At 37.7% G+C, this 14,705-nt stretch overlaps 1 protein-coding gene across 8 annotated transcripts in view; it reads left to right on the top strand.

Moving 5' to 3' along the window:
- Window positions 1–2,703: 2,703 nt before the first annotated feature.
- MTMR2 (myotubularin related protein 2) overlaps window positions 2,704–14,705 on the top strand; it is a 111,115-nt gene continuing 99,113 nt past the window's right edge. For 2 of the 8 annotated variants that reach the window (XM_033420334.2, XM_049714147.1), the window contains exons 1-3: window positions 3,232–3,294; window positions 4,445–4,521; window positions 11,716–11,786. Coding sequence is in view for 3 of the 8 variants with exons in the window: in XM_049714146.1 (XP_049570103.1) it covers window positions 2,843–3,294 (452 nt within the window). In the remaining 5 variants the exon portion in view is untranslated. Of the gene's footprint in view, window positions 3,295–4,444; window positions 4,522–11,715; window positions 11,787–14,705 lie in introns of all 8 variants that reach the window. The other 6 variants (XM_033420335.2, XM_049714148.1, XM_049714146.1 and 3 more) reach the window with 4 other exon arrangements.

The following is a 14,705-nucleotide window of genomic DNA, read 5'->3' as shown; positions in this document are numbered from 1 at the left end:
AATAACCCCCTTTTCCCCTACTCCTATTGCCCCTCTCCCCACTGATAACCAACAACGAATTTGTTCTCTATATCTGAGTCTGCTTCTTTTGTTGTTTTACTCACTAGTTTGTTGTATTTTTTAGATTCCACATATATGTGATATCATACAGTATTTGTCTTTCACCATCTGACTTATTTCACTTAGCATAATGCCCTGCAAGTCATCCATGTTGCTGAAATGGCAAAATCTCATCCTTTTTTATGGCTGAATAGTATTACATTTTGTGTGTGTGAGTGTGTGTGTGTGTGAGTATGTGTGTGTGTACACCACATCTTCTTTATCTGTTTATCTGTTGATGGACCCTTAGGTTGCTGCCATATCTTTGCAATTGTAAATAATGTTGCTATGAACATTGGGTGTATGTATCTTCAAATTAGTGTTTTTGTTTCTTTCAGCTATACACCCAGGAATGAAATTGCATATGTCTGAGTTTTTATACCGGGGCACAAACCCGTGTCCCCTGCATCGGCAGGCGGACTCTCAACCACTGCGCCACCAGGGAAGCCCCGAGTTTATAGTTTTTATCTGTGGAAAGGATACTATGCAACAAATTCTATGTAGAGAAAAACAACCCATTATATGGGTATTTTTAATGCCATATTAGAAATGAGAAAACTGAGTCTTGGTGAAGCATCTTAATCAAAATCACAGAGCAAGTAAGTGACAGAATCAGTATTCCAATTCAGATTTTTCTGGTTCCAAAGTCTGTACACTTAACATTACTGTGCTTTATTAATCATCAAATAGACTCATATACAAATTATTACATCATCAGGCAGATGGTTTCAAGTGCTCTATTAACACAGTGCTAAAAATGAACTGGGTAGTAGAAAGTACATGGGTCTCCCGTTCAAGAATTCATCAGTTTCTACTAAACTTAGCTTGGAAAATCTATGTCAAGGTATCAGATGACAGTGAGCCAGCATTTTGGAAGGCAGGTAGGGATGGAGAAGCAATATTTTTTTAATGAATCACTGTAGATGTTTACTCTTGTCAAGTGTTCCTGACTACCTATTCTCTCTGCCTATCAGAGGAGTACAGTTCTCTTTAAAAGTTATAGAAATGGGCTTCCCTGGTGGCGCAGTGGTTGAGAGTCCGCCTGCAGATGCAGGGGACACGGGTTCGTGCTCCGGTCTGGGAAGATCCCACATGCCGCGGAGGGGCTAGGCCCGCGAGCCATGGCCGCTGAGCCTGCGCGTCCGAGCCTGTGGTCCGCAACGGGAGAGGCCACAACAGTGAGAGGCCTGCGTACCGCAAAAAAAAAAAAAAAAAAAAAAAAAAAAAATTATAGAAATAAAACCCATCAGTTACCATCCTGTCCCTGCCAAGCTGGAGAATGGAACAGAAAGGCCACGTCTTTCTGCTTAAACACATATTCATTCATTGTAATAGGTACTATAGTTTATACTGAACACAACTAGGCTAGTTGTTCCTCTGGGGAAGGTACTTGCAAGTTAATATTTCAACTGCACTGGCCCTATACTTTAAGATTTTCTTAAAAACATCAGTTGTCAGTATAAATTAAATATAGTTTAAATCAACATAATTCTATTTATCCTAGCAAGGAAGTGTTTTTTTTTTTAAAAAAGACTCATTGTCTTAAGTTTTTCACAGAAATAATCTTTGCATATTTTATACCACATACACGAGGTGATTGGGATTCAGTCTCTATCAGAAAAATTCTTTTATGTATCCTTCCTATGGCATTCCTTTGTCCTCTGTAACAGAAAATTACCAGCAGAAGCATTTCTCCTTCACCCAGTTCTGGTTCTCTTATCACAGTTCTATCCCTCTACCCTCCCTTCCTGCCCTGCTTGGGAATTTGAGAGGACAGGGAAACATTACTAAAAGTTTGCCCTCTGTCCAACACCACTGCATCCAACAGTATATGTGTCTAATCTTTTCACACAATTAACAGTTCCTTCCCCATTTCCTCTTTCATACTGTTTTTGTGTGGACAATGGATTAATGCCAAAAGTGATTTTCCCCTTCAGACACTTCCAGACCACAGAGACTTTAATCCAACTCACAGTAGGACTGAAAGTTTCAGCTTCTGTTCTAGCGCCCTTTCTACAATGCTGGGCCAGGGGTGCAACGGAAATAGAATGAACATTAACTTTTTCTCTACCTGTTTTATACTTTCCCTATTACCCTTCCCATACCAATCACTTGCTTACTTCTCAGCCCTGCTTCCTACATCTTCCCCTCCTACAGCCACCATTTTTGAAGTTGTTTTAGAAACCGCTGATATACATTAGTCCATTCCATCCTAACAACCCCTACGGAGACAGTAGTAATACTACTTACATTTGAGTATTTTCTATGTATCAAGCATTATTTTAAGCATTTAACATGTATTAACTCATTTAATCTCTGAAGCTATTATTATTCCTATTTTAAAGATAAGGAAGCTGATGTTCCATGCCTTGAATTACACTGCAAATAACTGGCAGAGGCAGGATTTGAATGCATGACTAACTCTAAAGCAGCCTTTATGATTTAATGAACAACTATTTAATCATTATTTTCAGCCCCTAATCCGGTGAACATTTTGCCATCTCATCTCTCACATCCTTATCCTTTACGCGTCCCTATGTTCTCTTCCTCCCTTCCTCATTCCCCAAGTCCCTCTGCCTCCTCATCCTACTGTTTGCCCACGTTCCTTTATTACTCTGTCCTCCCACTTTCCCTGACCTCCACATTCCTGTCACAGTCTTCCCAGTCCTTAAGGTCCTTGTCTCTTTCTTCTCTTGAGACGCTCGTTCGTAACATTCCCCGTTTCCTCTCTCTTATTTTTAAAATGTCCCCTCCTTCCGCAGCCCTGGTCCCTCCTGCCTCACGGAATCCCCTCCCCTCCGGTGCCGCCCCCTCACTTTCCCATCGACCAGCGGAGGCACGGCGGACACAGCTGGCGCGGCGCGTGGGGCGCTGGGGGTCACGGCTTGCGTGGCGCGTGGGAGGCGGACGTCTGAGGGCGCCGCGGGGTCCTCCGGCTCCCCGGCAGCCCCCGCGCGCGGTGCAAGCTGGGGGAACATGGCCGCTTCCGGTCTCCCTCCTGGGCCGGCGCGGGCCTGACCGCGGCCCCTGCCAGTCGCACTCCGCCCTCCGTTTCTCCAGCCCGGCAGCCGCGGAGGTCGCTGCAGGCTTTCTCTCCCGCTGCCTCCGCCGCGCCATGGAGAAGAGCTCGAGTTGCGAGAGTCTTGGCTCCCAGCCGGCAGTAGCACGGCCACCCAGCGTGGATTCCCTGTCCAGGTAACCGGGACGCCCAGGGCCTTGCCCAGCGTCCGAGGGGGATGAAGAGGGGCCGGGGCCTCGCTGGATGGTGCCCCAGCTCGCCGCCTCTGGTTCCAGAAGACTGCGCCGGAATTCCTTCCCTAGGACTGGGAACGTCTTCTTTCTCCCTCTCTGGGGGTTAGAGGCTGGGAAAGGGGAGGTTAAAACTCACTGCTTCTTTTTCGGCTCCTCTACCTTTTGTATTCCGAGGTCGTTTTATCCGCGGTTGGGGAAGCCCCGGTTCATTACATTCTCTAATCTTTCATTACTTCTTAATTCATTTTTTGTATAGCCCTCCCCCCATTTCCTCCCTGCCTTTCTCTCTTGACCACTCTTTCCAGAATCATCCTCCAGTGTTTTCTCCATTCGTCTTTAAGTCTTTGCTTTTTGGTTTCTTGCCGACTCTTTCGTCTCTTTCCCTTCGCTTCACTTATCTCTTTTACTATTTTCCTTACATTCTGATCTCCACCCCCGCCCCCCCCCCCTTTGCTTTAAAATGTAAGTAAAAATACCCACCACTGTGCTTCTCTGGTCTGAATCTTGCAGCTGAAAGTCATTATTCCCGAGTAACTAATGAGTGGTAGTTTTCTTCCTTCTTGGGCTACCGGTTCTCCAGGTTATTTCTCTTGTACCAGATGGGATTTTGAGGAGGACTTTACTATGCAGCTTTGCAGAGAGCGGTTGTGAATGTTAACTACACGTGTTTCAGACGCAGTTTTTTCCTTTGGTTTTAAAATAATGATTTAAAATTTTATTAAGAAATAATTGGAAGACCTGTATTTGTTATATGGCCACAATGAAATCAGGTTCTTTTCCATTGAAAAATAGTCTAGTTGTTATTAGAGAGTTATTAGATACTAAACCGCTGTGAAAACACTATTTTCACTTTTTCCTGTGAATAAATTGAAGTTGCTCTGTGTCTTCTAATTCACTTTGGATTCTGCTAGATATGGGTGATACTGCCGTTTTTTTTCCTGTGGCTGTTCGGGACCTCATTGGGAAATCATTAGCTGATCCCACCGTTCTAAATTAGATTCTCGTAAATGCGTTCATAGCAACCTGCCCACACTGTTTTCAGAGTCCTTAACAAGCACAGTGTAATTGTTGGTTTAATTGTCTTCTCTACTAGGCTATAAGCTACTTGAGGACAAGGATCGTATTCATCTTCATATCACCAGCATTAAACAGAGACCCTGCCTGTCAGAGGTGCTTAATAAATGTTTTTTTTTTAATTTGTATATTGAGTTAACCAGGAGAGAAGAATTTTTCTTTGTGTTTGATTATGTACAGTGTACATTTGTTTTAAGTATTTTTTAAGTTTATGTTTATTACTTGGAAATTTAGAAAGCTGGGGATTTACACTCAGCTGTAAAATCATTCAGAAAACAGGTTGGAAAATTACAATTTTATGGGAGAATTACAAATGACAACTATGGCTAAAGAACAAAAATGAGGCAACTAGTAATCTCATCCAAGGGAGAGGATTTGGAACCACAGGAGGCAGCATAGTGTTGTTAGAAAGAAAGTACTGGAAGTCAGGAGGCTCAGGCTCTTTTAAAGTCCTAGGCTCAGCTAGTGATTTGGCCTGTATCATTTAACCTTTCCAGTCTGCAGTTTTTTCATCTTTTGAAATAAGGGGGTTGATCTAGAAAACCTGTTAGGTCCTTTGGAGCTCTAAAATTCTTTATTTTAATGATAATACTTGATAATAACCTTTGTTATGAATTTTTGCAATTACACTAAATAAATGTCTGTTAGTATTACAAACTAATGTACCTACCTGTGCCACTTAAGCACAATTATTTTCTAAAAAAAAAAAAAAAAAGTCCAGCAACTTTAAAGTTTATATATATATATTTTTAACTTCTTAATGAAACATTATGTTACATATGAATTTGAGAAAATTAAGAACTCCTTGAATTTTGACTAGAGTATATTAGCTTCATCCCTTCCAGACAAAAATATAAGTATGACTCTACTTTCACAGGAAAATGCCAGCTTTTATTCCTCTTCTCTAGAAGGTGGAAAAATAACATTTGATTGTCTACTGTATACAGTCCACCCTGCTAAATTCTTTCATATCTTTTATTTCATGAATCATTACACCTGTTTGTGGTATTCTCTTTAATCAACATTATAGAAAAGCTGCATTGTAGACACTTGTTAGAAAGCCTAATTTTAAACTTAATTTAGGGTAACAGTCACAGATGATTCTAGTACATGGGGGACGGGGGTGGACAACTGTGGTTATAAAAGCAATGTTAAGTGGCTACCCAGATTAAGTTTATTACTTTTGTTAGCCTATAATAAAGCAAAATATTGGTGTTTGAACTGTATTATCTCAGCCTTTTGCAGAAATCTCACCCTTAAATTGTAGTTATGCTTTTGTTTTATACAATTAGGAAATTTTCATTTTCAAATTTTCAATTAGGAAATTGCCTTGTGAAATTGTTTTGATATCTCCTGTAGAATAATAGTTAATAATACTGTTCAGTGTGTTACAGATTGTCTTTTATACATTCGATTAACAAATTTCTGCTGAGTTTAGTTCCAAGGAAAATTGTTTATGCAAAAAATTATATTTCCTATTTGTTTGAAAATGGAAACTATTAATGCATCTTCAATTTGGCAAAAGACTTAAGTCAGATTTATAACTGAAGTTGGTAATATACTCATCTTTAATTTCTTCAAGTACTTCTGTTAGATGAATTCATTTTAAATATTATGTTTAAATGTGTTAATTTGTAAAATGTTTTACACTCTTCTGGGAAGTAGGAAGAATATAAATCTGAAAAATAGTACTGTAACCTATGTGGTTGCCCATTGTTTTTTGGAAAATGACACACTCCATTTAAGTTGGGTGACTAGCTCTCGTGGGATCTGTAGTTCACACTAAGCATATATTGAATCTTGATATTTATATATCTACTGCCTATGTATGTATCTATAAATCTGTAGTCAGCTCAGAATTGCCGTTGCTCTAGCTTTGCCTTCTAGGTCATCATAGGCCTGATATCTTTGGTCACAGAAGAACAGTTTCATTCTTAATATGATATTCACATAGCAGTTTCCTAATCAGCTGTATATGATTAGGAATTACATCATCTTGCATCCTTAAAAAAAGTAATTTTCTTTGGTGAGTCCTGCTTGGTATTGTCTACTTCAGTGAGCTGTTCAGCAGCTCTTGTATATCCTGCTATTGTCCATTCATCACACATGTTCTGCCCCACAGAGAGAGAGAGTTGTGAAAAAATTCACTTCAGCACACTGTTTATCTGGCTGTATTCCATAATTTTCTTCTTGTTGGTTTTGCTCTGATTCTTGTGTAGGATATTGATAAAACAACACTGTAGGCTGGATATGGTAGCTAGGGTAGGCCTGAGCCTTAGAATTGTAGAAGTTATACAGCAGAATTTGATACTATATTGGTACTATTCTGCCTTCTTAGGCTGGTTTTCCATTTTGTACACTGTTATAAAATGTACTGCTTAAGTGAGTTTCTTTGATTACTCTTTACGGTGCATAATCACATGTTAATATATCTGGTGCTGAATATGTGCTCAGTGAATGATTGAATAAAGAAATGTTGACTGAATGTTCACCCCACTTGTCTTATTTGCTGTTTCTGTTCAAAGAATTAAAAAGGGTTTTCTTATGTGGATTTGGCCTGTAAAGTCACAACTTCAGGTTCAAGCTGGGAAGTTACCCTTGCATGAAGCCTCTTGACACCCTGAGCTATTTTATTGGCTGCATTATCTTTTCTGTGCCCACTCCTGTATGTCTTCACAACATTGTTTCCTTAGCCTACCGGATTTTCCATCTGTCTTGATTACTTTGGTCTCTTTCTCTCTAATTTATTTTTTCAGTCATTTTATTTAATGTATATTTCTTTCATCCTATATATATATCCTCATTTTCTAATTACTCTGGGTACCACTTGTTTGTCTCAGATGATTTTGGGTTATCAGTTGATTTCTAGTCTGTATATTCATTAGTATTTATGAGCATTCTGTATTTACGTTTAACTTAGATTAAAAAAAATCAGAGGGGAGGTGCACATAATGTAATCAAAAAAGTAGCTCCAACTAATTAGATTTTTGAATTGCATGTCTTCCTTAAAATTATCATCATTCGAAAACAGTAGAACCTGGGTTTCTGTTTCTATGAGTTTTGATGGTACTTACAGCCTGAAGAGGTAGGAGAGTTTTTAAGATTTCTAAAATACATTTTGTCATAAGGTCTCATTTCTAGTTTCAGCCCCAAGGTTACTTAGAGGTGATGTAAGTAGGAAATATCCTTTTAGGTTGTTTTTTCAGTAGTGGTGATGGATTTGTATCCAATCACACATTCTTACCAATACTCCTTTTGACTCTTGGCATGTCTTCTGAGGCAGCTGGCCTGATTGGTGGTAGAAACTATAGGTACAGAACAAAGTGAAGCTAATAGGTTGAATCTCCAACCTTGGCCTTGTTACTAACACCTTGCATCAGACATTGAACATTTTGGTAGCCTAAAAATTACTTATTTTGGGTTTCATTGTAACAGGACCCTAAAAGAACCTTAAAGTTCTGTTAGATAAGATCCACTATTCTTGTGAACTAATCAGTAATTGTATATATCTTTCTGGAAGAACATTTAAATTACTTACCAATCAAAAGTATACAAGTTAATACTAAGGCTGAGACTGGGTCCTGTGTATGTTTTATTCTTTCTTCCTTATGCTATCATCAATAGTCTTCTATTAATATAGGTCAGTAGTTCCAGGACAGTAGCATCAGCATCCCTTGGGAATTTGTTAAAATACAGATTTCCTGGGCCTACCTCAAGTCTAACTGAATCAAAAGCTTTGGGGGTGGAGACCGCAGTTTGTATTTTAATAAGACCTCCAGGTGATCCTGATGCATGCTGAAATTTGAGAACCATTGTCTTGGGTCTTTTCCTGATTGTTGCCTAGTAACTCCATCAATATTAGTTGAAATGGACTAGATTAAGGTCTGTGTTAGAACTACTATAAGCCTGTTACTTAGCACTTTTGTAAAAATACTGACTGAAGTAGTGAGAGGTAAAAGTCATCTCTTGTGGATTTATTGTATCTCGCTTTTTGGAAATTTCCTGAGCTTTTTTCTTTCGTAGCTACAAGAAAGAACACCAAATCAAGAATACATGTTTTAGGGTTTTCTTAAAAATAGATCCTTGGTGAGATGCATTAGTGGTAACATACATATTAAAAAAGTATTATAAAGAATTCCAGGAGGCCATCACCTGAACCAATAAAGGATTATGTCCAAGGGAAGGAAATAACCCAGATACAGATGTTCAGTAAGCAGTGAGTTTATTTTGGAAAGCTGCCAGTTAATGCCATTGTATTCAAATTCATCAGGGACAAAGGTTGCATGTGATTCAGGACTTGACCATTCTCTAGATTAGTATAGAATATTTTCTCTTTTTAAAGGAAGTTAGTTTTGAATAGGTAAAGCACTTGCCATCTCTTGACCTACTCTATAATTTAGTTAAATCAGTGGGTAGGATTAAAACTATTGAGAGGTGATATGGATAGGGAGTGATTTTATAAGCCTGCATTCCACAGGAAGTCAGGTTAAAAGCGGAACTATATAAAATGAAAAGATTGATACAAGGTTTTTAAAATTAAAGGGACTAGAGAAGATGCCCTCTAAATGAAAATAATAACCTCAATTCCCTTTCCTATAGCTTTATTACACAGAACTGATTGTGCTTATCCCTCTTAATGTGTTTCTCTATATGTACCAATGTTGTCATCACTATAGACCACTAATGAGCAAGCTTCACAATTCTTCTCCTGGCCAAGTACATAGTACCCGTGCAGTAATTGCTGATGAACTTTCCTTCTTTCAAAGACTCTTTACTGGATGTGATTAACTCTTGACCTCTTTAGGTACTTCTTAGTCTAGATTAAATAAGGGCAAATGCTATGTTTTCAATATAATAAAAATTAACTTTTAAAATGTTTCAACCTATACACTTCAAAAAACCTAAATACACTTACTTGGAAAACTCTTTATTATTTTTTTAAAGTTAGGATTTAGGTTTAGAGTATAACAGAAAATCAAACTAACAGTGGCTTAAAACAGATAATTTTGTGTTTTTTTTTCCCCCCACGGTAAAAGCCCGGAGATAGTTAATACAGATCTGATATAGTGGATATAAAGTATCAAGGACACAGACTCTTTCTGACTTAGTGTATGTTACATTCCAGTGTTAGCTCAAAAACTGAAATTGCTATTGCAATGCTTTACCCATTGGATCTTCATTAGTCGAAAGGAAGGAGGAAGGGAAGAAGAGAGGCATGTTCCTCTATGTAAAGAATACTTTTTTTGAAGTCACATACCTCCTTTAAGCTTACATCCAGTTGGCCAGATCATGGTCCCATGGCCATACCTAGCCACAGCGGAGGCTAGGATACGTAGTCTCTTCTGGGAGGCTTTATTCTGAGCTGGACATTGGAGGTCTATCTCTAAGGAATAGGAGAGAATGGGTATTGGAGATAGCCAGCAGCTTCTTCCACGTATACAAATAAATCATCTTAAAGCAAGGAAAATATCTTTCAGTTCGAGTGTACAACACTTAATTTATGCCAAAGGCGTTCTTAGATTTGCCTGCAATGACCATAATAGAAAATGCTTGGAAAGAGGTGATATATCATAGCAGACCGAAATAGAGAACTGTATCTTGGAATGCTCTAAACTCTTGAGTTTATAAGCTTTTTACTTTTTTTTGTTTATATTATCTTGGGCCAGATTTTTATAATCTTAATCTAGGACCATAAAGGGGATAGACTTATTAATTGCCAGGTGATTAAGAGAAAGGCAAATAGAAATCAGATGAGAAATGATCAGCTGTTATTTCATTTGAAGAGCTCAAGGAGTTGCCTGGTAAAGTGGTGGTGGTATGAGGATGATGGCCTACACTGATTACTCCTCTGCAGTTTGGCGTTCATTTCCAAGCCATGTATCCATGTGTTGTATCTCCCCCTAGAATATTGCATCAGGTCACACTTAGGTATTTTCTCTCATTTCAGTTCAAAATCTTTGGTCTTCATAAGAGAAATAAAGCAGGCCATTTTGGGTTATGTTAATTTATGAATGCTTTTGCCAGTATCTTATGTTTATTTTTACATCTTCAACCTAAAGGTTTGATTGAAAATTCAGGGAACTCAGTGTTTTATGCATTTTTGTGTCATCTAACTTAAATATTAATATTTTAAGCATGTAATGTCAAACAGAGGAGTTTAATCATTTGGGGATAAGTAGAGAAGGGTAGAAGAGTCTCTTCTGGGTTGATACAGCATTATTCATTGGGCTCATAGGGTTTAATAGGCATGGGTTACAAATATATCCATCTCCTTAACAGAATTGCCATTACTGAAAACAGCAAGTGAATAGTTGTTCACCTAGGCCTTTGTTAGGAGGTCGTATATTAGCAAAAGGTGTAATAACTTTGGCTGATGATGCGCTAGTGATTATGAGCCTTAATTTTCTTGAGTTGAGCTGGGAAATGCAGCAAATGTCAAAAATAAAATTTTAATATGATATGAATGTCCTCTGTTACTAGTATTGGATAATACTCTTCCATTTTAACCAAAGGCAGTACCTAAAAATATGAACATCTGAGATAAGCTTTGCTTTTCAAGTGGTAGAAAGTTGTTGTAGTAAACAATTAATAGTATTAATATCAACAGTCCCAATAATAATAATATAAATAATAGCACTTAACATTTATTGAGTGCTTACTATATGCTAGGCATAGTGGTAAATCCCTTATATGCATTTTCTCATATAATCCTCATAACTGTATAAAATAAACAGTATTACTGTTTCCATTTTACAGATGAGAAAACTGAAGATTAGGGAGAGCAGTTTGACATTTGAACCCAAGTCATTTTTAACTTCAGAGTCTCTGTGCTGTAATGAGCTCATCATACCTGACGATCTGGTGCCCCAGCTCCAGGGCAAAACTTGGTAGTTAAGGGCAGTCCCAGGGCAGGTCAGTTGGGTTGTCTTGATGAGGAAATGAGTTTCCTTGACCAGCTGTACTGCTGAGCAGAAGGATAAGGTACACAATACATTAGTGAATTCAGAATGTCCATCTTTGGAGAGAATTTTCTCTAGCTTTGAATGTTTTTTCTTCTGACAGAAAATAGGATTTTTTTTTTCTTTGCCTGATGATTAAGAGGATAGTATCATTTTCATTCAGAAGAATAGTTTTACATTTTGAACATCAGATAAATAAAAAAGCAAGTAAACATGATGCCTCTTCCCAACCCTCCCTCCCCTGTAGGCTTCACAGAATACTTTAGAATACTTTACTGTAGGGTTCCTTAAATATCTGAATTCCCCTAAGTTCCTTTGTGTTTGTTTACAGTTAATGTGTTAAGAGCCATTGACATTTGAAGATCATCAGAAGTGAAGATAAAACATCTCAAAAATTATAATGTAAGTGAATGGGAAAATGGAAATAAAAAATGGATAGAAGGGAATATTGCCAACAATATTTCTGCAATTCATATATTACCCCAAATGCAATTTATGCATATGACTAACCAGTAACTTCAAACTTTAGTCCCAATTCCAAGTCCTAGTTCTTAAAATTCTGTTCTCTTCTACCTAGGGAAAACAGTCACTAAGTTTTAGTCATCAGTAATTTTCCATTAGGATTCTTTTGGCTTCCATATACTGTTTTTTGTTTTTTTCTCCTTAGTACTTTGCACTTTCACAGGGGGTTATGTTGTATTTAAAATTGTACGTGTGTAGAGACTGAGGTCTTCGCTTTCTAGCTGCTGATGTATGTTTTGCACAGTTTTAATTTTACTATCATTCTTTATGTTTCTTGGCAGAACTATGACCAGTAAGCTAGCTAGCCTCCTCCCTGCCTTCCCTTCTGTCTTTACCAGCTCCCTTCCTTCCTTTCTTACTCTCTGTAAGTATTTGTTTAACATAGATTATGTCCTGAACATTGAGCTAGATCCAGAATTCCTAAGACCTTGTTTCTGCAATAAGTTATGTCATCTTGTTATGTCATCTTTTTATACAGTTGGTACATTAGAGATCATGTAGTTAATTTCTCAAGTGTGGCTGAGGCCCGCCTGCACATCTCAGTCACTTGTGGTGCTTGGTGAACACTTAGCTTCCTGGGTTCCAGGCCAGACATTCTGAATCACTGGGAGTGGGCCCAGGAGTCTTTACTTAAAGTGAGAACCCCACCGATCCAGTTACTTTTTGGATTCTAGTACAGCTCTATAAGTTTGCAGTTGAGGGAACGACCTAGAGAAGTTTAATAACTTTACCCAAAGGCACCATAAGTGTTAGAAGGCCAGGAATGGTTGGGGGTGTTTTCTCCAAAGTCATGGAGATATTTAGTGCCAGAAGTGATCTGCTGACTCCTAGACTTCAAGTCACGTTGTGGGTTTTATTAGGCCAGAGAGCGTATATATATAAAATCATAGGCAGTTCATCACTGTTCCTGAAAAAAGTAACTAAAAAAATAACTGAAGAACATCAACTGTTGGTTTCTTCATCTTTAGTCAGATATATGACTGGTTCTGATTTTGAAATCACTGGGGTTGGGGGGAACCCCTGGTAGTCCAGGAAGAGGAAAAAAACCTTTTATTCCCCCCATGGCACTATCCCTACTTGGTCTTTAAATTTTATGCTTCTGAAAAGGAAGGATCTGATTTCCTTTTTGGATGATGGGTAGCTAGCATAGTGCTTTGCAAATAGTAGGTGCTTGATAAATAGTATGAACAGGTTACTGTTAAAACTTTGTTTTTTTTCCTTTGTATTCTATAAGCTATTATTAGTAGTGGTTTTATTTGCTTTGTACAGAAGCTGATACTTTGTATACCATGCCAGAGACCTTAAATAATTGAAGTCGTTTATATTTATGATACTCCATTGTTGTAGTTGATATTCACAATATCTCTGAGGGACTAAATTATTCTAAAGCATTTTCTGAACTATATGTATTTGAATTAATTTTAGTGTTGTATGTGTTTTATATTGTATTGTGTATGGTATATTGATAGTTACTGAATTGTCACCTTACATTAGTAAATGTCGTTATCCAATTTTCTTTGAAATATTCTGTAATTCTCAAATTAACGACTGAATTTAACTATAAAATGCTATTACTCAATTTTCCGGAAATTTTGGGACATGTTTTAACTGTAAGATTTTTAAAAAGACATTTTAAGATCACATATTCATTTCTAATAAGTTGTATTTTTGTAATTTAAAATTTTCTTCCCATGAAATATTTTTGTTTGCTCTTTTTGTAACCACAGACTTAAAATTGTAAATATGGTGGTTCTAAAAAGGAGTCTTATCACGCAGTATAATTCCTTCATTGTGTTCCTTGATACTTTCTTAGGCCTGTGGTTTTTAGTTCGGATTCTACTTCTTAACTATGACCCTGGATGAGTCCCTTGATTTCTCTGAGCCTGATTCCCTTATCTGGAAAAAGGGTAAAATGATACTTGCTGTCCTATTTTTACAGAATCGTTGTGAGACCTAAATATGGTGACTTATGCTGATGACAATAATTTAAAAGAATAGTTAATGCCTGTGTAGTGTGTACCATGTAGTAGGCACTGTTTTAACTATTTTACATATATTCATTTAATTTTCATAACAGTCCCGTGAGGTATAAGAATTATCATTATCCCCACGTTATAGATGAGGAATCTGAGGCACAGAGAGGTTAAGTAACTTCCTTGAGGTCACAACAGGGTGGTAGAACCAGAATTTAGTACCAGGCAATCTAGCCCCAGAGTTGGTAATATGTATGGAAGATAAATGTGTATGAGAGCTCTTTGACATTTGTAAAAGGCTATACTAACGTTAAGCATTATTATTCTAAAAGTACTTTAAAAGAGAGATGTTTTCCTCATCCTTTTTATACAGATAGAGGAAAAAAAGGCAAAAACAAGAAAGAAAAAACAACCAGCTTAATCTGGTAAATAGAGAATAGTATTCAAAATTAAGAAGGGATAAATCACAGAATGATGCCAATACATTAGATTTTTTTTTTTTTTTTTTTAAACATCTTTATTGGAGCATAATTGCTTTACAATGGTATGTTAGTTTCAGCTTCACAACGAAATGAATCAGTTATATATATACATATGTTCCCATATCTCTTCCTGCTTGCGTCACCCTCCCTCCCACCCTCCCTATCCCACCCCTCCAGGCGGTCACAAAGCACCGAGCTGATCTCCCTGTGCTATGCGGCTGCTTCCCACTAGCTATCTACCTTACGTTTGGTAGTGTATACATGTCCATGCCTCTTTATTGCTTTGTCACCGTTTACCCTTCCCCCTCCCCATAGCCTCAAGTCCATTCTCTAGTAAGTCTGTG

Source organism: Orcinus orca, chromosome 8 (assembly GCF_937001465.1).
Source record: "Orcinus orca chromosome 8, mOrcOrc1.1, whole genome shotgun sequence".
In the NCBI taxonomy this organism is placed as follows: Eukaryota; Metazoa; Chordata; class Mammalia; order Artiodactyla; family Delphinidae; genus Orcinus; species Orcinus orca.
Note: the sequence above shows the minus strand (reverse complement) of the source record. Positions and strands in the feature narration are given on the sequence as shown.